Consider the following 27,429-nt stretch of genomic DNA (forward strand, 5'->3'; position numbering starts at 1 on the left):
TATAGTACATGTATGTCTGAATTTCACCCTATACAAAAACTCAAATAAATACATGATGAAAGTCACACACAGTATAGCATTATCTGTTGAGCATTTGAGATAAGTATTTATTCTCATATCATCATTAAATGTTGACAATCTATTTTCAATTTCTAAATATGTATGGAACTCCTGGCAATGATACGTTAAGGATTTTCAGTAGAGGAAAGAGTTAACATTTTTAAGACCAAACACTTAATTTTGATTAAAGTCTTTTTGCCAAATCTCTCCATTGCAGGAGATTTAACATAAGGCTGACTAGGTTTCAGCCCAAAGCCAGAAAAGGGGTGACATATGAATATGGAATTTGAATATCATTGTCTACGGCGCAGTGAGTGTGGTTCTCCCAATCATCAATTTTCAATTCAATTCTTAAATCCAGTGCATATCTGAATGGGACAATTGCATAGATAACACTTGAGAATACTTCTTCACCTACATTACACTATATATTTTTTATTTTATAGTCTGGGTGTCTTTGATGTCGAAACAATGTAGAGTTCAATTTGAGCTTCTTCGTTGCCAACATTTTTTATCTCTTCAGATGAACATGACTCCAATTTCCAGGAGTCAAGTCTGTGACAGTGTTGGATTCCAGATGCTGCACTAAGAGGAAGGTGAATTGTAGCTGATCTTAACATTCACAATAAATCAACCCTTCCCACCATAGCTACGTTATTAGATTTTTTGTAAGAAGCGGGTATTTTGGAAATAACAAAGAGGAGTGAGTTTTTGCAAAATTTAATAAAGATAATAGATAGTTGTTTGGTTGAAGATATAGAGTGAAAACTCACATCTTGAAATGAATGTTTCCCGATATTAGCTTTATTAAAAAAATTTTGTTACGGTGAAAATGCGGAAAGTTTGATCAATTAGATGTTACCGTTAGAGTCAAGAAATATTGAGTTAATGGTACTATATACTGTCAATGGGAGATTAATTTAAGAAATGGTACACAGTAAAAAGTTAATACTCTCTTCCTCTTCTTCTCGACTGAAAGTTAGCACAGAATGAGCTTCCTCCAGGAGGAGAGTTTAAATAGGGATTTCATTAATGTTTTTGTCATAATTCAACCAATTTCAGCCTCTCAGTGTTAGCCTGACATCATGTCACTTCTGGCCAATTGTTCCTTTTTCTTTAAAATAATTTTGTAGCATTCATTCCTTCACAATAAACTGTGCATTGTGATTTCAGAGAAATATGAGCCGATTTTTCTCAATAAGATTTTGGGCCGTCTCAATGTTGACGACGGTGGGCGATGATTGTGCCTCTTGTTCTCAATCTATTCATGTCCTTCAAATAATTTTGAACTTTGGTTAGGCTCACTCCTTCCTAGGCCAGAAGCTTGAATATGATATGCTGAGCCACAGAGATATGAGCTTCCTGTTTTCCCATGATTTTCATAGTAAATGAACCTGAGAGTTGCAGTCAGTTCTCCTCTCCCTAACTCTAAACGCTAACTACGCATCAAGTGATTGTAGGTTAGTGACTCCTTTAGAATTTTTAAAATAACCGATTCCATTTGTATTTGACACAACCTCGTCACTACGCACACTACAACGTGGTTGTGGTGCTCACTAGCATATCAACCTCCATTTTGTTACCTAGAAATTCCTGTTATTTCCTGTCAGCAGCAGTACAGTCTCGGTGGCACACAGCTTCGAACAGAGCTCCAGGCAGCTGTGTCAATTCTGGTTTTGCTGATCAACAGTATTTCACATTGAGTTGGCAACATTGCTGAGTATTAATGTCATAGGAAAAAGTTATTTTGTTTATAGTTTTTGCCATTACTGCTTGGTATCACATCTATGTAGAGATACAAAATTTATTAAATGTTTGACTACTGTTAAAAAATAATGAAAAGTTGTAACAAAAGTACAACCTGATATGTAACAAAAATAGGAGTATCTTGCTTCTTTAGCAACTATTTTTATACAATGAATAACATTTAAATTTTTACCTTTCTCATTGCTCAGTTATTATTTAGCAAGTAATAACTTCTGTTGTTTAATCTTTTCTCTGAAAAATTAAAAAAAAACCATAGTCTGATTTGTTCTTACTTTGATTATTGTACAACATCAAACATCATTCTCAACAGACAGCTGACATGAACGTAATACGCATCAGCCACGTTGTTGTAAAACTCTTAAACAAGTGCCGGGTTTTGTGTGTTACAAATCCAATAGTATTTGTGGAAAAATGTATTTTATAGTGTTTGAGTGTTATTACTGTGGTTTAGCTTTCTTAGGTTATAGTTTTAGTTGTTTATTATGGGTGAACGCTTTAGAGAGCGATCATGAGATTTTAAGAGAGCTGGTTTTGAATCATCCTATTTCTAGTGAAGACAAAGTTTATTCTGACATTGAGGCAAACCTGACAGACGATGTAACCTAGTACCCAGATGTGAAATCCTAGTAAATGTTTTCTCACAATTGTGTGGCTCAGACAGAGAAGTTGTTTATCCACCTGGTATATACAACTGTGTATACATTGTGCATATGTAAATAAAATAGAATTCAAATTTAGTGTTTTATTTTGTTTTTGTTTAAACTATCATACTTACACCATTATAAATGCTGTCATGTTTACCCATGAAAGATAATATTTCTTTAAAGATCAACCTATTTAAAAAAAAAAACTGCACAATTTTCTATACAAAGCCATGTAACAAATAAGATTTGAGGTTAAAGTTAACCCTCCAAGTGGCGGTCATTTTTCCCTGTAGTGGCAGCATGTTTTAGAGCCTCGTGCAAGAGTTTTAAAAAAAAATTATTAAAATTATAAATTAAAAGTAATATATATATAGAAGTATATATTTTTGTGTTCAGAATTAAACATATAATAATATTAGCATTTAAAATTGGCCTTGAAAAAATTGTTACTAAAAATATTTTTCCATGAAATTCAAAATTTACATTTTTTTTTTTTAATTTGGAGGGGACCATACCTAGCAAACCAAGTTATAGTAAGAAAACTATAAAAGTGAGATAGCCATTTTGTGTCAAATTTATTCTAGTTTCAGAAAAACATAAGCATTATACAAATTTATGAAACTATAATAACGCTATATAACAAAAAGCAGCAATGCGCATAAATTGTGAAAAAAGGGTGTATATGTAAGAGTTTGCTAATAAAAGTTTTACTAATACAGTTTTACTTGAATACATGTTATATTTTATTACTCAGAATGAAGTAAACTGTACAGCAGCAGTAAAATAAATTCCATAACTTTTTTTTGAAGAGACGAAAAAAGTTTCACTCTGTCATTACTCAAAACTTTTGCGAAAAATTTTCAAAGAGCAAAGTATAAAATGTTTTTCAAAGCCTGTATTATATCCAAATTTATAAATCTATGGTTTACATCTGATGGGAAATTTTATGTAGTTTTAGAAAACCATAAACTGTGTCTAAATATATTACATATATTTTGATTCTTCAACTACATGTATTACTAACATAACAGTATATAGCCTACGCGACTAACAATGACCCCTGGAATGGTCCAAACAGTTATCATACATAACCAAAGAAATTACAGTAAATATATATTTGGTTCTGAAAATTGTTATTTCAGAACTAAAAGAGTGCCTAAAATAACGTTTAGTGAGTGAAAAACAATAACAAACTACGTGAAATGAATTTTAGCCAAGTCATTTTGCCATAGCCTACACAGATTCGATAATTCATCAAACATATTTCAGTAAAATAAAAAGAAATTTATTTATTCTAAAATATATTTATTTGCACTACTGCAATATCTAACAACTCACCACACACTAAACACAACACTAAAACACAAATAAAACTTACTAATAAACACGACACGTCACAGAAACAAATCAGAACGGCAGCGACAACATGGCGGTCAGAATAAACTGCATCATTTTCTTTTACGTTCCAAAACTACGAACTTGGTACGTTGCAACTACAATAAAAAGAGGAATAAAACTATAGTATTTCTTAGGCTTTTTCTTCCCGAATCCAATGGTGCATGAATCGAATCGATACGTTGCCGGAATATACTGTAATAAGTGATTATGTAAGGGAATGTTTGATCGTAAAAATTTTGACGAACAACATTAAAGGATGGAAAATAACCATCAAAATTTTGATGAAAACACTTGGAGGGCTAAGAAAACTATATATTTTTGGAATTGACACAAAATGTAGAATAAGCTACAGTACGCGCGCTGAAGGTTCGGCCCTGTCGTTGCCCTACTAACCAAATAAAAACATTGACTCTCCAATGATCCGTGACGGACGGCAATGTTTAGTTCTCGCTCGACAATCAATTTATGGTTAGACCAACTTCCTGTACAAATACAATTCTGAAACTTCGCCTTTTCCTGTGTATGCCAATGCTAATATATGTATTAAGTTTCAATGTTTTATTACTTTTTCTTCAATAAAATATATTTTCAAATTAACTGTGCCAAAATTGTGATACAAAAAAGTTTGTATGTGAGGATTTTTTTTATTATTTGGTCAGGAAACTTTCACCAGCGGGAAAGTTTTTCTGAATGAACTGAATTTAATTTTAGATTTAACTTTTTTCAGATACATAGTTTAGGTTAGCCGTAACTTAGTCTGAAGTGGAATGTATCACCGACACCGCTGCCCTACAGTTTATGGCCCATTCACGTAAATGCAACACGGCAATACCATTTGAAAGTTTAACACTTTGCAATAGTTTATTTCTGAAAAAAAAAACACTTTTGGCCATAGTGGTGATCTGTGGATAAACTAAAAGTTTAAACTTTAATGAAATTATGTTGAATTTCATTGTATTATATTCGAATAGAAAGTGTTTTGGGGTGTATTGTTTATACACTAATTTTATGACAGATGAATGAATACGAAACACTGAATTATAAAGAATCCTGAGAACAGGGACAATAAATATTCAGACTGCAGCGGGCCAAACATTGGCGGATGTCTGCAGAACAGTTGTTATATCGGGCAATCCACCCGTCCCCCGCCATAGTCTGCTCGGTTGACTCGGAGCCGAACCTTCAGCGCGCGCGTACTGTATACATTTACAGTTTTAACGTAAAACTTATCGCTAAGCAGTTGCACTACAAAATTAATTTCAAATGTTTTAAAATTTTGATAAAAAAATTATTTACATGGAAACTAACAAGAGGTTATTGTTACTATAATATTCTCCAAATATTTGTGAATAAAATGACCTATAATGGTTTAAACTTGGAGAGAAGCCAGTACAGTGTAATACAATTTCCAGTTCTACGATAACAGATTATTGTAGGTACTTCCAGGTACTTTTATTACCTGGAAACAATTTTAGATATATAAATGGTAATAGATAATTATGTTATTATAATGAAAAAATAATGATGAAACTAATCACTTTTTTGAGTATCTTGGATTTTGTAAAACCTAAGCTAACCTGTATGATTTATTGGATCCATGGCATAAAAGTAAAACACAATGTAAAGATAAAGTTCTTTAATCTCCATACCTGACAGTCTCATTAATTAATAGTTTATAACAATAACACTAGATAAAATAATAGGATTTACAAATTATTCTTCTCTTTGATTAACTACATGACTTGAAGATGCAATACAAAAAAATATAGTTACATTCTGTGTCAAAAATATTACAACACACCAAAATGTAAAAAGTTCAGGCACTAAACTGTCAACTTATATACAATGATAAATAATAAGTATTTTATTGAATTTTGAATTCATCAAAAAGTGCTCATAAAATAAATAATAGTGCTGTTCTCTCTTTCATGATAAGCTCAATAAATAATTCGGTATCAAATGAAAAATCTGATTAAAAATAGTTACATGTCATATAACTAGAATACTAAATGAAAATAAGTTAATATGGAACACTATGATAACCTCTACAAACTATAATAACATTTGTGATAAGCAAGACTGGATAAAAAAACTGCATATGCGTACTTGCCTCAACCATAATACATGTTAATGATATGCTTATACCAGCCATTTGGTCTTATTTGATAAATAAAATTGTAAAAAATATTGTAGATACAAATCAATGACATTGCCTCAACATCAATATGATGTTTGGTAGGAGCCATTTTATAGATGACAGAAAACAACTTTTGTCAGTAATTAATACTTTTAAGTAACTATTTAACAAGTCCAAACAATTCAACCGTTAGTATAATAGGTTGAAGGTATAAAAATATTCTATCGAATCACAATTTAAAAACATGACTCTCAACTAATTTAAGAATTTATCAAATTTCGGCCAGCCGACATTTGTCTGGTTAACCGTTTTCACTAGGAGTAGTTTCCCTAAAGACACTAATAGAAGGCTTTTCTGGAGGTGCAATATTGGGTTTAGTATTGACATTTGGAGCCTTTTCAATCGTCAATGATGAAGTTTTCATAACCAACCCTGATGTCTTTGGAAAAGTGGTTACGGTCAATGAACTGGGCATTTTTGGCAGTATCGGTGCATAATATTTTGCAACATTCTGCTTCAGTAACTTCTGTTGTTGTTTTCTGAAACTTTCATTCCAGTCAGATGTAGAAGTCGAGGTCGCTAGTGATCTAACATCACAGATCAGAGGCACAAACTCGGTTTCTGAAGAAGTGATTGTAGACGTGGGTTGTGACTGCGATACAGGTTCAACTTTGGGGATGATTGTTACTTGACTTGTTGAAACTGCTGGCGGTGGCTGCTCCAACCGAATCTTTTTGAATTGATGATAAGATATAGAAACAGGCCTAACATTCTGTTGTCCCCTACCGGACTGTATGTAGCTGTGACTAGGACAAGGCATCCTCATGGTGCGAGGCCCAGACTGACTCGGTCTGGCAGGGAACCTGTATGGTGGAGGTGGTGGTGCAGGGGTGGTAACAGTTGCAGGCAACATTCCACTAGCTGATCCTGTTGTTTGTGTTGAAGTAACAGGAAACTTGTAGGGAGGCGGCCTTTTCAACTGATTTGGTAGCCAGGAGGAACCTGGAGTTATCTTCATCAGAGGAGGTGGATCACTAGTAACCTTAACTGGAGTTGACATTGGTCTTGGTGGTGGTGAAGCCATGTTCAATTCAGGTTCTTTACCATCTTCTTTAACACCTGAAGATTTGGCTCCATCATAAGCCTGCACTCGATTTCTTACGCTGTTAATATATTTAACAGCTCTTGGGTTAGGATTGTCTGCCAGGACCAAGGAACCATTTCGCCAGTGCTTCTCAAGGATCACAAGATGCCGTAGAAAACTTGATTGATTGCCATATGGCCTCTGAAGTTCCTGCCACAGCTTCTTCGTATCTCGATCAAACTGGATGGTTGAGGTACAGCGTTCCCAACTAGATATTGGATTCAAGGTTCCATGAAATTCAAATTCTCCTGACAGATTCAGATCTCTTTCACCTGGAAGATAGGGAGGTCTCTCTAAGGCAGGGGTAGCAGTGCTTGCAGGCCGTGTATCTTGGCCAATGTTAAGGTTACTTAGTTTTCCGATGTTCAAGTTTCCAAATTTGACTTGAATTCTAGTGGGTTTTTCAACTCTAGAACGGTTTTGTGAATCTGAGGGATAAACTGTCCCTTGACCTCCTTCCAGAGGATTCAAAAGTGATGCTATGTTGCTAAATCCTCCTTCAAAGTCTCCCAAAGAACTATAGTCCACTGTTGGTGTAGTTGGCTCTTCTCTGTGAACATTTAGGGAATCTAAGTAGCTGTAGTCTATCATTTGTGAGTCATTTGATCTTTCTTCATTTCCAGCGTCTGATTTTTCTTCTTTATCTGCACTTCTCTTTTTAGATTCATGACCATCAAAACTCTTTGATTTAGATTTTTTCTTCTTAGCCTTTGGAACTTCTGAAGTAGTAGCTTCATCTTCAACAGACTTCCCTTCTTCTTCACTGTCACTAACTGGTATGTCATGGTAATGCAAGATCCTGGAAATAACATATGATTAATTAATAAAGTAGAAACATTATTACACATTAATAATATATTTTTAATATAAATTTACATATAAAATTTAAAGCTCAAGATGCAATTTCACACATTATTTTATTTTTATGTTGATTTTAAAATACGTAAAGGTAAAATCACTGTTGTTATAATTTGTTAGATATATCAATGTTGATAAAATATATGAGGTACCGTACTTCAAAACTCATAAATTTATCTTATACGAGTAAAATAAGACAAGAGGTCAGATGAGTTAGAAAAGTACTTCCCAAGAACTAGAACTATGTGGTAAAATGTATTTGGCTGAATTATTAAAAATAATCTAAATTCAGTGGAAGCTAACAAAATGTTGCACTTAAAATGAATGAGATAAGATAAAAAATAAAACGTTAAAGAATAATTATAGAGGATTAAATAAGTTACAATAACTGTTATTTCTTCTACAGTTGTTTCTTTGAACAAGATCAAACTTACCATATTTTTTTGTTCTTTATTTCAGACTCTAATAAAGCAGAGAAGTACTGATGAAATGAAATTATTTTGTATAAAATTAAATATGATTTCTTTTTGTGAAAAGAAATCAGATACATTTTTATTACTAATTTTAACTACATCAATCCAATGAAAATAGCCCATAACTTTTACATACAGTGTTCAACAAGTTTCGCTTTTCTATTCCACAAAATTAGTAATTCGCTCTATAAAATTAAGACATAATATACAGGGTGATTCCAATAAAAGTGCGCATTTTTAGGGTGGTAGAGGAAGTGAATACAAACATTTTTTTTTGTCCGATACACATAGGGTCACAAATGTTTCATTTCTGAGAAAATTGAGAATTTGTGAAGGCCTCCTTGTAAGCGACACAGTGTTCCCTTTAAAATTCAGCAAAAAACAACGTGAAGCTGCAGAAACAAAACTTTATTTCCTTTCAATAACACTTTAGAAAACCATATAATGTGAACAACAATGTAAACAAATTGATATTTTTTTTATTTTTTTGTTTGCATGATTCTTTTATTTGTAACTGAGAAGAAAAACACATTTAGTTTCAGTAGCTTTGCGTTTTTCTGGCTGAATTTTAAAAGAAACACTACGTGTTGCCGACAATGAGGCATTTCACAAATTTTAAATTTTTTTCGAAACAGGACATGGGGTCGCACCATGTGCATTAGACAAAATATGTTTGTATTCACATCATCTATCAACCCTGAAAAATAGGCACTTGTATTGAAATCATTGTGTATAATGAGAAAAATTAGATTAAAATGTTGATTAAATAAGGATAAAGAGACCAAATAATGTAAAAGTAGAAAATATGATTGCATCTATTACTGCATTACCTAGTCTGAATCCAACATAGTTTTAAAATTTTAAAACGTTTTTGAACTAAGGAAACGGTTTTAACCCTTTGCGATCGCCATTAAACCTATACGATTGCCCTCGTAGATAGATTGAATTTGTTACAGCCAAGAGATGTGAACACTTACTTTTTACGATAACTGTTGAGGAAGAGCCGATGAGTGGACGACATAGTTGTAGGGTCCCGGTACTTGAGCCGCAGTGAACTGTAGTACCGGCAGAGTTTACACAGGAACAGCTTGTCTGACAGCCTAACAGGTATGCCATCGTCACTCAGTGCTTGATTGAGATCGTCAGCCTCAGGTCCCAGTGCATACATGTGGTTACGTGTCAACCTTTTCTTGCAGATCCCACAAACAGTAAAATAGTCCACCTGCAAAAGTATATTAAACATTAATTTTTAAAAAGAACAGGATTTTTTGGCATTTAATTTTTATACAATGCTAAAAACAATGCATTTAGTTAATAATTCTTGAGAAAACAGTTCATCAATATATGAAAACCTTTTCAATCACATTTGACTATTAGAACTAAATGTAGATGTAACCCTGAAAAGTAATTACACACTATAATCTGCAAAATACATTCAAACCTTAGACCTTAACAGGTGGAGTGAGCATGCAAATTTCTTGATTATACTTTAACTGTTTTATCTGCAATGGTTCAAACAATATAAGTCTGTCCCAACATGAACTGTCCTGTTTGTCCGCTATGGTAGTCATTATTTTCAATTTTCACAGTATTTAATATTTACACTCATGTTGGCAATTTATTAATGAAAGTATTAAGATTTTATTTCTGAACCTGGATACAACAGACAATATTCTTTACTTCCATATTCCTTCATGGCGTTTTAAAACTTTTCCAGGCTATAAAAAATTCTTGAGTTCTCCAGATAGCATGTTGTAAAAGCCTGGCACCTACATAAAATGACTTTTTTGAAAATAAAACAGATCTGAGGGTTGGCAAGTTATAGCTATCGCCATGTCTTCTTTGATGTTGATGGATACTAATGTTCCTAAATAAATGTTTATAAACAAACAGTTACATAATAAAAACAATTTCCTCCATAGATATGATAAGTGAAACCCAAAACCAAAAGAATAATCAGACTACTATCTATCCTCAGCAAATAAAATTAGTTGGTTAGTTGTTACAAGTAAATCTTGGATAGGAGAGTTTTAAATATATCTCACGGAAATTGTACAAAGTAAATAAAATAATACAAGTAAACATATGTAATCAGCAAACTGTGTTGAACTGGCAACAAGTAACCCATCTCATGTGTCTACTTTAATGATTAAAGTTTATCACTTACCCAATAGTAATGCTGTGAGCACAATGGGATAGGCAGATGAGGATTCTTGTCCATGTCGATCACAAGCTGTAAAGCACAAGCAGGTAAAAGTAAGCCATTAATGTACTATAATCTAAAACTGATTTTAAAAGTTTGTTAAGTTTAGACATTGGTTTTAATAGAAAGCCTTTAATGTAATTCCAAAGCATCTGATGGGTGGGATGATCAAATAAAAATAAATACAATGTCACCTATCCCTTCAGAGAACCCTGCTTTCAGCCAACATCTTGCTCTTCCTGTGGTATATCTTTCTTTTACCAGCATGGATAGCAGACCTTTTTCCAATCAAGGTTAAAAGTCTCTAGAAGAAGTGAATGGGGAAAAGAGCCTATTTCTGTATCTTTAAAAGAGGAGGCTGTGTTGACATCTCAATGGACTGACTATGTACGAGGGTCGTCCATAAAGTAACCGCCGTTTGGGCGTGGCACGATAAGTAGTGGGGGTAGCACCGCCATTCTCACGTTGGTGTGCGCAGCCGTTCAGTACGCTTCTAGCTGTGCAAGGGAGAGCATCATGCGATCGCGCGCGTTCTTTGGTTACAATGTAAAAAACATGAGCGCCGTGATAGAATATCCCGCCAAGTGTGAAGTGCGTGGTTGTACTAAGATTTCTGTGTACCCAGCAGGGATCACTTCTGGCTGGTTTATACCTACCAGTTGAATCCACCACTGGGCACAGCAAAAACCGATGTGCCACTTCAATCTGGGCAACCTTATGGATGTCCAGTAGCGGCTCATCACTAACCGCAAATATTGAAATTCTGGGGTTCATGGGCAATTCAATAGGTCTAGTCTACTGTGGAAGATGGCTGTTGGAGTTGGTGGGGTTTGATCCCTTACCTCAGAGGCTCTTGTTAACCTCAACAAGGGTGTGTCCCCCCCCTGCCTACTTTGACTGGAGAGGCTGGTTCACAGCTGGCCTCCCTTCTTCCGGGATGACTTTGAGATGTAGTGCCCTAATTCTTCCTCATGGATCTCGATTGGAGGCGGCCCCTACTCCCTAACCTTACCCATCCTGAATATCCTATCACTCCGGAAGCAGCGCAAAGGTCCTTACAGGACTAAGTGCAATTTATAAGCTTCTTGTCCTAAGAGAACAAAAAAAAAAAAAAAAAAAAAAAAAAAAAAAAAAGATTTCTGTGGTGGAAAATTGCACAGCAGCTGAAATTCATCATGAATTGAGTGCGGTGTATGGCCCAAACATTATGAGCGAAGGTGTAGTCCGTCAATGGGTTCGTTTTTTTTAAATGGAAGAACGAACGTTTACGATGAAGACCGGAGTGGTAGGCCATCTCTCATCAGTGATGACTTGGTGAACAAAGTGGATGAGAAATTTCGCGAGCACCGTCGCTTCACAATCTCGGAACTTTCAGATCATTTTCCTGAAATTTCTCGAAGTCTTGTGCATGAGATAGTGACAGAAAAACTAGACTATCACAAGTTTTGTGCTCGTTGGATTCCAAAAGTGCTCACCGATGATCACAAAATGAAAAGAATGAATTCTGCCATAGACTTTCTTACTCAGTATGATGTTGAAGGAGAAACATTTTTGAACAGGATCGTTACAGGAGATGAGACTTGGGTAGCCTATGTGAATGCCGAAACAAAACAACATTCAATGCAATGGGGTCATACCGCTTCGCCAAGCAAGCCAAAGAAATTGATGGCTACAGTTTTTTGGGATGCTAAGGGCATCTTGCTCGTTAAATTTATGGAGCGTGGTACGACCATTACAGTTGCAGTTTACTGTGAAACCTTAAAACGGCTACGACGAGTGATTCAAAACAAGCGTCACGGTTTTCTGACATCTGGTGTTGTGTTTGTCCATGACAACGCCCGCCCTCCTACAGCTCAAAGAACAACAGAACTTTTGGAAAAGTTCAAATGGGACGTTTTTGACCACCCCCCCCCTACAGCCCGGACTTGGCTCCCAGTGATTTCCATCTTTTCCCGTACATGAAGCGGTGGCTTGCATCTCAGAGGTTTGCGAGTGATGAAGAGCTTCAAAACGCTGTGACAGGTTGGCTACGTTCTCAGGCGGCAGATTATTTTAAAGACGGAATTAAAAAAAACTGTTAAAAGATATGATAAGTGCTTGAATTTGTATGGTGAATATGTAGAAAAGTAGAAAAAAGCTGTAGTTTTAACATTTATATAATAAACTTTTTGTATCTCAACTGGTTTTTTTTTTTTTTTTTTTTTTCAAAACGGAGGTTACTTTGTGGACGACTCTTGTAGGTTAACAACACATTTTATTCTGTTTATTTATATCTTTAGATTTACAAGGCATGTTTTAAAGTAGGCATTGTTTTTTACTGAGTGGCCGTCCACTCAGTTCATTTCTCATTATAAATATTCTTTTGTCCATCTTTTTAAACTCTTACAGATTTGAGTGCCAGTCCATTACTCATAATAATTCATGTCCACACAGTTCACAACTATGATGATGAAGTTCAACTACTTTTACATCTGTAGAACGAAGAAAAAAATAGAGCACGTATTTCACAGTCACCAGGATTTGCGATTGATCGGTGCGTTTGAAAAATGTATTACCAAATGTAAAAATGATCAGTTTTCCACGTAAGCCTGATGATACTCCTATCCAACACTTATTTTAACTACAATGTGACAATTTAACAGTAAATTGTGTGAATTGGAAATAACAGTAACAGTAAGTTCAGTTTGTAGCGATACAGTTCAAGAAATGGGGCAACATAAAAAAATTTGATCCTAACTGATTTTGAATTTTTATCTAACCTAAAAATAAATTCTGGGAAACAAATAATGAAATATCCAAACAACGACCACATCCGTTTATCTAAGTATTAAATTAGAATATTCCAGTTATGTTAATACTCTCTTGACAACAACCTATAAGGTGGTAAGATATGTGATTGTTAAAGATATGAAAATCAAGATAATCTAATATTGTATTAGGATATATACATTTGTATTAGGATAAGGGATAAAAAACTATTATATTTATTTTTGTTGCTACTACAAACTGATCTTATAAATTTAAGTTTTAAAACTGAAATATCCCTCTAATAGAGTGAAAATAGAGGAATAAAAGTATTTGTAACTAAAAAAGGAAACTTTTTTGGACTCATAGTAAATATTTGACATTCCGATTAACTGAAGGCCTGCCTTCTTCTGTCCTGTATCAGATATCTAATGTGTAATATAAAATCTTAGCTGAAGTGGAATCTTCAGCTCCTAGGGACATATTGAGGTTTATTAAAATAAAGCATAAGCCTCTAGATAACATGGGCTGTCTAGGTTACAGCATTGTCATAATAAATCCTTAGGGTCACTGTGACAGGGCTATCCCTTTGCCTAATTGAATCTCTGTACTGTATTGTAATATACAAAATATTTACTCGCATTTTTCACTCAGTCCCACTGGAAGGAAACTTAAAAATAATTTAATCAGTTTTTGTAACAAAAACTTGCCTGGTTCATACAAATCAAAATAAACTCTAAAATTTTTAATAAGCAGCAATCAAATTTCAATTACTGTGAAGGACTAGCTAATATGAGAATTTTCCTTTCTCTTAGGGAAAAGGCTTAGATTTGTATTGTTACTAACCTTTTTTGCCGATACTTTTCTTCAGTTTGATGAGCCACTTGCGCCGTACTGAATGCCTAGCTGGCTGCGAGCACTCCTGAACAGCGCACACGGTACCAGCGAGAGGCCCGCGCCGAGCTGCCGGCTTGCGTGACCGCTGAGAGGTAGGACAATTAGCTTTGCGATCCACATAGCGGAAACATCCGTCACAAAGGCAGGAGTCGGCAGAGAGGTGCACCTCGACTGTCAACACATATTATACTTTAGACTATATAATGATAAAGTTAATAAAATACGTAATAAAATTACAAGCAAGTAAACAATATTCTCCTTATACAGAATGATAAGTGAGAAAAAAATCAAGATAATAGTTTATATTAGTTAAATAATATAATAATTGTATTTTTTACATAAATGCTTTCTTCAATACTGAATACATTATAAACCAGTTGTTTCTATTAGAAGCAGCTATCTAAACTTTCAACTGTGTACATATAAACCATAACTGACTTTAACATGTTGAGTGCTAAAAATGAATAGCATACAAAATTCATGCATACATGAATTGCTGACATTTTATTATAATTTTTTAAATGAAAATACTATGCTCTACTTACTTGCTAGGATCTTGGACTGTCTCTCGGAGTTCTTAAGTTGAGCCAGATGACAAGGGGTGTCTAGAGAGCCAAACTTTCCAAAACAGTACGAGCAGACGTCGGTGCACAAACGTTCAGGATGGATGGAGAATGAACTGCTCTTCTCTGGTATTATTAGATTCTGCTTCCCTCTGCCAATGCACAAAACAATGGATATAACAATTTTCCCTACAAAAATATAATTCTGCTTGAAATAATTTTATGTTAGTGCTGCTCAAAACATATTATGCCTCTATCAGATATATTATTTGGTAGCAATGAAATCCAGTTCCATTACTGTATTTAGTTTTAATACCAATATAAAGAAAACTTTTATTTCAATTATATTGCTCTTTAATGCAATTTTGAAATTACTCTTCAATAAATTAAACTTTACCACTACATATAAACAATGATTTTCTTACAACATCAAGTAAAACAAAAAGTTTCTACAAAACTGAAGATTACACCTGTCATTATTTAAAAATATTATCATCAACTAGCTGAAAATGACAGCCCACTTTGCTTTGTTATCATAATATTTCAAGGGAAGTGTAAAATTCATGAACAGTGTCAAATTCTTTACTATATAATATAATAAATCATAACTAATATGGTTTTCAAAAAGGCAGAACAACCTTAATACTGTATGCTGTCAAAGTGTTTATTACAACATTGGTGCCTAGACTTTGACTAAAAACTAATCCTTTTAGAATAGGACCTAATCTGATTAAGGTTTTAGACAGTGTAAACATAAATTCTCCAGAAACCTTTGTGTGTCACAGTGACGATCATCTGTAGCTGTTTAACTATGTCAAAAATACCAGGGCGATGATCCATCACCACTGCCTGACAGTGTGAAAAATGTTACCTGATGTTATCGTAAATGTATCTTATTAAAATCCTATATCGTTTATATAGATACATACTTAATATATTTATTACCTACTCTACAATATGTAAAATAAATGTCAATAGTAGTATAGAATTGTGTAAAAATAAACTTAAAAACCATATGCACCCAAAAATCTGCCCAACACAATTACTATAATAATTACAACACAAGTCAGGTATTTTTTATACACCATTAGAATCCAATGTGGCACCCAAAGGATTAACTGGAAAAATTCGTGTCTAGGCTTGAACTAAAAACTAATCCGTAAAAAATGTTTCTGCACAACTTTTATCATTTGGCATGTATACCTTATTAAAAGTGTCAATCATATATTCAATCAGTTTTTGGAAAAACTCGACTTGTATGCTTGCACATGACGGCACATTAATTTATGTACTTTTAAAATAATACCCACAACAAACCTTTATATTAACATATAGTGCAGTCTTATATTGAACCATCAACTCATACAATGCAGGTTCTTCGGATGACTCAACAAATTGATTGATTAAATTCTGTTATTTTCATCAAAATAGCAAAGTCAATACTAAATTTAAAAAGAGGTACTAGTAAAAAGCCTGTATTGCACTATCATAGTTCTAATGGATATATTATCAGACATTTGATAATATGTTCTCTAGGAGAAGATAATTATGATCGTAAACATATGATCATAGTTAAAATATTATATTTGGTAATATTGGTAGTAATATTTTCTATCATAGACATACCATAATAGATGTATGTCATAGAACTATGATAGTATAATACCAATCTAAGATCAACTTACCCTGTTTCTTTGGTATTATCTATTGTAGTTTCCATTGAACCAGCTGACCCTACAATATTAGGGCTGTTACTCAGATCTGAAAAATTATTTATTCTGATTAAAATTTTTTTAACAGCCTACAAAGAGAACATATTTGTTGCATCAAATATTTAAAAATATCACAACAAAATAAATATTCATGTTGTAACCGTACTCTCAGATCAATAGTATAGATACATGTTTGAACATTAAACCACAAACTAACCAGTAGAGCTGCAATTAGGGGAGTTACATAAAATTAGCTTGTTTATTTTTGAGTTTAGACATATATAAAAATTATTTACAATCAATAACTTTTATTTGTTATATCGATAACAAAGAGTGTTGTGATGCTTTTCAACCAAACTGTAACTTAGAAATTTCATAACTCTGAAACTTGTGATCCGATTAACACAAATTTTCATACGAGACAGATACACATGTACTGTTTTGAACATGTAATTTTAAATATTTAAAATTAGATGAAAAATAGTGTTATTAAATTAACATCTCCACTTTTATTCATGATTGGGTGGAACAAAAATTCAGCATTGGTCTCTCATAATGAAGATCTTAAAGTAAATTATCTTGGCCATGGAGTTTTGTAACACCACAAATTAAATGGTTTATTTTTAACACAATTTTAATTGAACAGGTTTTGTTAATTTATCACGGTGAATGTTCAAACCACCAGACTATACAGGGCAGTCATTATTTGGTCATTAAAATACAAATTTGGTTCAATTCACAATGGTCAAGGACTAATTTATTTTCTTAAATTTACAAGATATTGAAATGAATGAAACAGATTCAAGTTACAATGTGAAAATACAGAACAATTAGTTCTCAGGATGTGGTCAATCGAGCTGGTTACCAAGTATGTTTGTTTCTGGTAGCTATCAATGACTTACCTTTCTCAGTCAATTCCAAAAATATATTATATGCAGACAACACAACCATTTTAAGTAGTAGTAATGACCTGAATGAATTGAAACAAATTTCAATGGAATCCATTCAACAAACATCATTGTGGTTTAACTCCAATGGATTTTTGTTTAATGAAAATAAGACACATCATATAATTTTTAGCCTGAGACAAGTAAAATTGCAATATTTATTCTGATATTGAATTGTTGGATAATGTGAAGTTGTTGGGTGTTTGTGTGGATGATCATTTAACATGGGGACCCCACATTTGATCACCTATCAGCTAAGCTCTCCAGGATTGTTTACCTCTTAAGACGTCTCACGTGTTGTGTGCACACTGATTACCTCAGAACGGCATATTTTGCTTTCTTTCAATCAGTGCTCAGATATGGCCTTATTCTATGGGGACCACCCCCCCCCCCCCCCACCCCCCCCCCCCCCCACCCCCCCCCCCCCCCACCCCCCCCCCCCCCCACCCCCCCCCCCCCCCACCCCCCCCCCCCCCCACATAGATTTAATGGGGTGATCAACCGAGGCGGAGAGAAAGAGTGGGGACAGAGCCGAGCAGAGCCGAGCAGTACCGATAAATCCCGAAAATTCCTGACAAACTCTGTACATGCGGCTAATAGCGACCTCAGTTCGGAACGGTTCTGATTTCTATTATCTTACCAATTAATGAGTCGTTTTATATCCGAACATATCTGCAAAACATAGAAATTATATCGAATTAATTATATTAATATAGAACTTTCTTTATAACTCCAAAGACACTTTACACGAACATATCTGCAAAACATAGAAATTATATCGAATTAATTATATTAATATTGAACTTTCTTTATAACTCCAAAAAGTTACCCTTATTTACAAAGTCATGGTAAATCTTAACATATAACAACCAGTTTTTCAGCAGTAAAATGTTGGCAATACAAAACACATAAATAACAAGATTTACGACTATCAAACTAAAAACAATGGCCGACCATGGTCGTTTTGATGAGTTGACAGTAGTCACGTGACAAACAGGAAAGTTTCCGATTGGCCGAGAGGGTCACGTGACCTATAGGACGGCTTCGATTGACCGCCAGACGTAAACAAACAAACCCACATGGACAAGGAAAGGAATAATTAGTGAAGTTATTGAAATGGCGTGCGATGGTTTTTGTCACACGCTAAAAAGACCCTAGCTTGCGTATTCAAAACTCAGATCACGCGATGCTTGCCCGCTGCGCAGCGCTTTGCGCTGCTTGCTCTTTTAGAAAAAAAATTAACTCGAGCTTGCAAAGTCCAAGCCCAGATCACGCCATGACTGCTTACACACACAAAACTCAGACAGAACTAACGCAGGTTTCATTACAGGCAAAAGGTAACCGGCGCGCGTTTATGACTGATAAGATAAGACGAGTTTATACTAGAAGTAGTACCTGGACTACTGCCCTACGAAATAATAACACCAAAAAAACAAATAAATACATTGTCAGTCAGGTTTTTCAAATTTTATTTTTTCAAAAATTTTTTGGGGGGGGGAGTAAACGGCTACGGCGATAATCGGGACTAGTTTTTTCGGTGAAATTACGTGCCGCTGGTCTTAAGATTTACCAAAGTCATTTAATAATGTAACTGAAATGATGCCTAACATCATGGAAACTGAAGGATTTAAAAATGACTGGGATTTTGAATTACCTTTATTTATGGAAGAAAATAGGGTACTTTGGATTATACCGACCACACCCAGACATGAATCGTTATTTCACATTTCGTTTTCTACTGATTACTAGATTAGCGTAGAACAATATTTCGTCAATATAAAACAGGAATTGTCTTATCGCAAACACCTCCCCATCCTCAGACAGACAGAGGTCAAAGTCGAGCGTCTAGTAGATAACGTGATTGCAGAGTCTCGCCGCCCGTTCAGCTGGTGCATCGCTTTGTTGTACTTCCGTGTTTTACCTCTACATTTCTCCAAACACAAAAATTCAACAAAAACAAACATTTACCAAACTAAACTTTTTATTAAAAAAACACTCAAAACTTGTTTTTATTCTTGATCACATTCCGCCACCCAAAATGCGAGTGCCCTCCGGCCATCAGCGCGGGCTTCGACAGCACCTTCGGTGCTGCCCCGCGCTGATGTCGACGAAAGAAAAACATCCCTCGAGATAGTACCTATATCAGTAAAATATCAAATTCTAGAGGGGCTAATCAGAAATATAAATTGAATTGTAATGGAAAGGCAATAATGTACCGTGCAAATCACGTGATGCCGCGCGGCCTGCCGTAATCAGGATTCTCGAGAAAGATAAGATAACAGCGACAACAATACCGATCACAATACCTGGAAATGCTTGTAAGTTTGTAATTTTGTAATTGAAGAGTTGTTTTTTCGTTCTATCATGTTTGTTTCTATAAATTTCTATTTTTGTGTTCTTCATACTGGTGTGGTCGGTATAATCCCAAAGTACCGAAAATAGTATAAAAGGCGATACTAGATTAACAAATTTAGAAGTAAGTAAAAAGAATACGAGTAAAGAAACTCTAAAACAATTGTGGTTAGAAAAAATGTCACTATCACATTTAGGTTATGTTTATGTTTATACTGATGGATCCAAAACTGACACGAGCTCCTCACACGGGCTATCTGTAGTTGGCAGGAGGGGCCCCTCCATCCCCACTCTTTCTCTCCGCCTCGGTTGATCACCCCATTAAATCTAACACGTGAGGAGCTCGTGACGAGGCAGTGACCAAAGGAGAGGGGGGTCAGGTGATCTCGAGTAGCCAATGCCGTTTATTCAAAATCATACGATTAAAACAGCCGACACATTACGTCATATGGGGTGAGGTGCACTTGTTGCAAATATATCTAAACTTACTAGATAATGATACAAAGAATATTCATATATAACAATTTCCTCCCTATTAAATTCAGAAATTACAAACAAACCAAATTTAAAAATTAATTGTCCTTCAATAGTTTGAATGCTTCCTCTTGATACTTAAAGTAATAATTGATAAAGTACTGATATGACATGATTCTATAATTAACAACAAGTTGACAAAAAGTAAACACTAAACAAGTTTAAATTCAAATAAACGCTTGATAAAACCACAATATAATAAAAAGAAAAACACATAATATAACATAATACACAACCATTACTGAATAAGTACATCTTTATTATAAGTCAAGTTTATTTACAGGTTTTCTAGTGCGCTCAGGATAGCGTCGCATCCGACTTTGACAGGTGCTGTCAAGAACAGCTGATTTTACGCGCGCTGATACGGGTGTAGTATGGTGCGGGGTAGAGGTGGAAGAGAATGACCTTCCACCACTCGCCGTAGTGGTTGCCATGCCAACTGGCGATCGATTTACGTCATGTGCAGGGGGGAGAGTTACACTGCGATTGGTATTGCGGCGCTGCCAAGTCTACGTCTGCGCTTGCGGAAGTAGGGGTTGTCACGTTTCTCGGTACAGTTTCTGCTACTGCACTCGAGTCTCTGTCTAGCGAACTGTCACTCAGACCGATCAGTTGATCTATGTGACGTTTCGTTACAATGCCAGAATTTAACTCTATTTCATACATAACAGGACTGATTTGTTTATTTACAATACCTTGCAACCATTTGTTGTTTGACCTGTAATCTCGCATTAACCTCTTCATGCATGAATTATTAAATAATTAAAATAAAAATTTGTTTACTTGTTTTTCTTGTTAAATAGGCTTGTTTAATAACAAAAATAATTTTTTTCAAATTTTGTTGCGTCTTAGTTAAAAAATGGCGGACCTGACGTCATATGACACCACCATGCAATAAGGAAACAAAAGAATTAATGTTACCTTTTTTATAAATTGTTTTATTTTCTGGTACATGTGCATTAAATAAGTACTATGTTTAAGTTATAAATGTACAAAAATGCATTTAATCTCTTAACATTAAATATTGTCACATTTTGTAAAATAAAAAAATGTTTATTTAAAAAAAAAAATAAATTTCAAAACTAAAATCAATTTATTTATTGAAATATCCATATAAGAACATCCTATTTACTATGGAAAGCTTCCATAAAGTGTGGACATACATGTAAACCACAAATGTTTTACACTGGAATCTGGTTTTTTTTCTTGCAGTGTTCAAAACGGCATCGCTGCTCCCTGGCGTTTTCGACTTTCGATGGCCAGTGGTCAACTTTGTCGTATCTCAGTTCCGGAATTATGCTTACTGGTTACTTTTTTTTAAGAGTTGGAGTGTTGTTAGGAGACATTGATGAGGGCCTTCCTCTCTTCTTCGTGTTACATAACCCTTTCGCAATGAGGGTGTTGGCTACAGATGATTTGAAAGACAACAAGTCCATTTTTCCATCAACCGATTTCGTGTAGCACAACCAAGTATTCACTAGGGACACATTTAAGAGGTGAACAAATACTCTAAGGTACCACTTCTTAGACTTGATGCCATGAGGGTAATGTGCTATCATTCTGTCCGCCATGTCAACTCCTCCCATGAAGGTGTACTCGGATATAGCATGAGGCCGAGTGATAGTTATAACTTCTTGGGTTTTCCTGTATTGACTGAAAATTTTGAAAATCTGTGCAAATTTCAGGAAGATTTTCTGGTATTTCAATACCTTCTGAAATATTCTGTAGGGCAACATCAACTTCAAATAGTTCATCACCTGAGAAACTACACTCCTCATCCTCTGACCCAGATGGAATAATATTCGCACTATGTAATTCCAAGTATTCGGCAATATTACTATCATCCAAGACAGAAGTATCCATGTTTTCTTACACCTACGAAGAAGAAAAAATAAAATAAGTGAAACTATAATACCAATCAGTAATGGGCATCGGGATAGTTTCACTTATTGCATGGTGGCGTCATTTGCCACTCATCAATAATTTGTGGCTAATTTTTATTTTATTAGCAATTTCAAAAATATATTTAGTAAATATGTTAGTATATAATACCTAAAAACAGAACATAATTTTTCTTAATTGATAAACATTTCTCAATAATCAGGAAAAAATTATGAAACTGCCAAAATAACCTCTCACTAATAACAACAATGCTGGACTGAATAAAAATGGATGGAAAATGAACTATTACTTCCAATGTGCTGTAGGGTGGCTTTTGCTAGTACCTATGAACCCTTGAGTGAACTATATGAGATAGAGACAGTTTGGTGTACATCTTACATTTTATATATATTTATTTATTTAGTGGTGTCAAATGACATCGTCATGCATGAAGAGGCTAATACAGTTTGACCTGGATAAACTACCCTAGTAATATTTTTATTAAAACTATTTTTTGCTCTCCTCTTGTTTCTTATTTACAAACTGGGTAATGTTTGGTCTCAATATATCCAACCGGGTGCGCAGTTTCCTGCCAAACATTAACTTGCTTGGTGTTTCATTGGTAGTACTATGTACATAGTTACGGTAGTCAAACAATATCCTACTCAAGGCTACGCTAGCATCTGCATTGTCATGAAATGCTCGCTTTAATTTGTCTTTAGCAAATTTCACGCTGTTTTCTGCTTGGCCATTACTTTTTGGATGATACACAGGACTGAAAGTATGTTTTATACCGTTCATTTCCATGAACTGTTTGAACTCCGATGAGGTAAAGGGTGGTCCATTGTCAGAATGTAAATTAACAGGTAGACCAAAACGACTAAATAGCTCTCTTAGAAAACTTATAGCTAGTTTAGCGGAAGTTGAACTAACTTCGCCTACTTCTAACCATTTTGAGTGAGCGTCAATGACGATTAAATACATTTTATTTTTAATAGGTCCTAGGTAGTCCACATGAATACGTTCCCAGGGAGCGGGAGGATAGTGCCAAACATGTAATTGACTCTTTGACGGGTTGTTCCGTTCCCGGAGACAGGAAGAACAACTGTTAGCCATATTTGTGATCTGTTCATCAATACCGTTCCACCAGACGTAGCTGCGTGCTACCGATTTCATTTTCACAATACCTAAATGACTAGAATGAAGCTCTTTAAGTACATAATCCCTTAAAGTTACTGGTACGACTACTTTATAACCCCACATAATTACTCCAAATTCAACTGTCAGTTCGTTCTGTCTCTGGAAATACGGAGTAAGCTCTTCGCTTCCCTCAGGAATGACATTAGGCCAACCGTGTATAATGTAGCCATACACTTTTCTTAAAACTGGATCTTTCTGTGTATCTGATTTTACATGTTCAAAAGTCAAAGGTAATGAGCTTTCTTGAATACAATGTAAATATGTACCTTGCCACGCAAACTCATCAGTAGCATTGTTGTGATTGACACTTAAAGGCAATCTAGACAACATATCTGCATTATTTAGTTCCGTCTTTACGTATTGAATGTCAAATTCGTAACCGGACAGGAACAAAGCATATCTTTGCATACGGCCAGCAGCAAAGATAGGTAACCCTTTTTTATTTCCAAAGATACTTAAAAGAGGTTTGTGATCAGTGTACAAAATAAATTTCCGACCGTACAAGTATTGATTAAACTTTTTGACTGCAAATACGATAGCCAGAGCTTCTTTCTCTATCTGTGAATAGTTCCGCTCAGCTTGTGAGAGTGTGCGTGACTGATAGGCTATTGGTTTCTCTATACCACCTGGTGAGATAACACTTAGGACGGCTCCCAAGCCAACTGAACTAGCATCTACGGATAACTTCAAAGGAAAATTAGTGTCATAATGCGCCAAAATTGGTGCGTTTGAAAGTAACTCTTTTACTTTGTCAAAAGCTGCGATACAATTCTTATCAAAATTAAAAGGTGTGTCCTTCTTAAGAAGACTGTACATGGGACTTAGTATGGTGGAACAATGTGGTATGAACTTTGAGTAGTAATTAATTAGACCTACTAAAGCTTTGACCTCTGTCACTGTTTTAGGTATGGGAGCATTCCTAATTGCTTCTACCTTAGATTCGGAAGTGTGCAACCCTTCTTTGTCAATACAGAAACCTAAATACTCCACTTTAGGTGCAAAAAATGTGCATTTATTCTTTTTTACTGTGAGACCATTTTCGCTTAGGCGCTTGCAAACTTCCCTAAGTTTTTGATAGTGTAGATCATAGTTTACATCTGTAATCAATACATCGTCTAAAATACAACAACATTGGACAAGTCTTGTAAACACTGTTCGATTCTGTACTGAAATATACTCGTTGCGGAAGAAATTCCGAACGGCATTCTTTGATAACTGAATAACCCTTTATGGGTACTGATAGTGCATAATTTCTTAGATTCTTCATCTAACTCTAGCTGCATATAAGCTTGGCATAAATCTATTTTACTGAATTTCTCGCCTTTCTGTAAACAAGTAAACATTTCATCTGTTCTGGGGATACGGTACTTTTCAACTTCTAAACATGGATTTAAGGTAACTTTAAAATCTCCGCAAATGCGTATTCCTCCGTCTGGTTTTATTACTGGAACAATGGGAGTGCCCCAGTCACTACTTTTTACTGGAACAAGTACTTTTTCCTCAGTTAACCTTTCTAGTTCTATTTCGACTTTAGTTTTAAGTGAAAAGGGAATGGACCGTGGCTTAAAATACATTGGTGTGGCGTCAGGTTTTAACTTTAATTTAACTGGTTCACCTTTGTATTGACCTAATTTGTCACTGAAAACTTCCGGAAATTCTTTGATCAAATCTTTAGTTAATTCAATGCAATGTTTACTCGTGACATCCGGATTACTGTCTTTATTGCTTATGCCAAATATTTTATTTTTGAAAGATATTTCCACACCGAGACTTTGAAGCCAATTTCGTCCTATGAGAGGATGAGCTCCTTTCTTGATTACAAACAATTCAAGAAAATTGCTAACTCCTTGATATTGAACATCCACTTCAATTTTCCCTAACGGAACTATAGGTTCATTCGTATACGAACTTAGAGATAAGTCAGTGGGCAATAATTTACAACTATAAAGGTTTTCTTTGTAAAATTTCTCGCTGCACACGCTTACTGACGCGCCTGTATCAGCCTCAAAATAGATTGGCTTACCCTTAACTATTAATTCTAATTTAACCGGACTAACTTTAATGTGCTCAACTTCCCTTTCATTCATTTTAAATAAATTTGAAATATCTTCCTCATAGCTTTCAGGTTCAACATTACTATCAGTGTTTTGACTACATACTTCTTCTACATAATTATGTCTACTATAATTTTTATTTTTAAAGTGTTTAAACTTAGATTGTTGGTTTTGGGGCTTACCCTTTGATCGACAAACCTTAGCAATGTGATTCTTTTTTCCACACGCGTTACACGTAACACCAAACAATCGACACTGATGGCGCAAATGGCCCACATTACCATAACACGAACACTGCACTTTGTAGTCGTGCGAAGAGCTGCTTTTGGGGTTGTGGTGGTGACTTCCAGGTGTGGTAGCGCCGCCGGCACCCGCCGATGCTCTGCTCTCAGCTGTTACACTGCGGTGATGAGCTGTCATCTTTTGTAGTCGCTCGGCGTTGCGGCTTCCGTTGATCGCCAAGGCTGCTGCATTCTTCTCAGCGGCTTCTGCTGACGTGATGATTTTAACTGCTTGGTCAAATGTCAAGCTGGATTCTCCTAACAGTTTTTGTTTTGTTGCTTCATTTCTAATCCCGGAGACTAAACGATCTCGCAGGTAATCGTTTAAAACTGCCCCAAATTCACAATGGGTGGACATCTTTCTTAACTGGGCGATGTAGTCTGCTGCTGATTCGCCTTCGTGCTGAATCCTCTTGCTGAACTTGTACCTCTCGGCTATGAACGATGGTTTTGGATACAAGTGATCTTGAATCAAAGATACTAATGCGTCAAAACTTTTTGTAGACGGCTTATTGGGCGTGCATAAATCCCGTAATAGGCTGTACGTTTTTACACCGGCAACAATTAATAACGTGCTAACCTTTTTCTCCTCCTTAATATTGTTGCACTCGATGAGTAGTTCGAAGCGCTCGATATAAGACGACCATGTCTCACTATTTTGATCGTATTCACCGATTCCGCCGATTATTCCCGACATTTTTGTGTTGCCCGGCAGTTCGATATTGTGTAGTAACGGCGCTAAATCCACTTCGTCATCCGACATTTACACGTGTTGTCCGAAATTTACACTACGCGGCACAATCGAACAGTTGCATTGCCCGGTATGTAAATTTAACCGACCTCGTCGCCATTTGTTATGTTTGTTCTAAATAACAGTACTTGTGCCGGGGGCGGGTGAATCGAAATAATGAACACTTTTACATTTCTTAAAACACGGCCACACGAGGGGTGGTGGTGGCAAGCGAGACTGGGAGTTGACTGACTACTCCGGCTCAAGGAATGCTCGGACGAGGCAGTGACCAAAGGAGAGGGGGGTCAGGTGATCTCGAGTAGCCAATGCCGTTTATTCAAAATCATACGATTAAAACAGCCGACACATTACGTCATATGGAGTGAGGTGCACTTGTTGCAAATATATCTAAACTTACTAGATAGTGATACAAAGAATATTCATATATAACACTTATCACTGATTTGTCATCAAATTTAGAGTAACTAACCATGTTTATTAGTTAAATATTAAGCTTGTGTTTACTATTTCACAAGTTTACCATAGTAAAATAACTATACCATACTATGGTTGTCGTAATACTCTGTGATGGAGTATTGGAGAGTTTCTACCCTTCCTCTTCCAGGATTGCGTTCTGTATACCTTCCATCTGATCAGTAGTACGGTATAATGATCTGATCAGCAGAGGGTTTAATGAAAATTCTCATCCAATATTCGTACCTTTACTCCCTCGGTTGCTTGTTTGTAGGATATTGTACGGGCGGTGTAGTATGCAACTTTTAAACCCATACTCAATGGTCTTCTTCTCTTCTTGTCTTTATGTTCAGATTTTCCTCTGGAGTAGACTCA

The 27,429-nt window shown here is 35.3% G+C and overlaps 1 protein-coding gene across 1 annotated transcript; it reads right to left on the reverse strand.

Annotated features, from left to right (window-relative positions):
* Window positions 1-5,490: 5,490 nt before the first annotated feature.
* Window positions 5,491-26,613, reverse strand: LOC124358417. Its single transcript, XM_046810715.1, has 7 exons — window positions 25,768-26,613; window positions 16,575-16,690; window positions 14,872-15,041; window positions 14,279-14,497; window positions 10,649-10,716; window positions 9,459-9,703; window positions 5,491-7,949 (listed from the first exon to the last, which is right to left on the reverse strand). Exons 1-7 carry the CDS (start codon window positions 26,611-26,613, stop codon window positions 6,308-6,310), a joined length of 3,306 nt encoding a protein of 1,101 aa, XP_046666671.1. The 3' UTR covers window positions 5,491-6,307.
* Between the last annotated feature and the right edge of the window lie 816 nt (window positions 26,614-27,429).

The sequence above is a fragment of the Homalodisca vitripennis genome, chromosome 3 (assembly GCF_021130785.1).
Source record: "Homalodisca vitripennis isolate AUS2020 chromosome 3, UT_GWSS_2.1, whole genome shotgun sequence".
In the NCBI taxonomy this organism is placed as follows: domain Eukaryota; kingdom Metazoa; phylum Arthropoda; class Insecta; order Hemiptera; family Cicadellidae; genus Homalodisca; species Homalodisca vitripennis.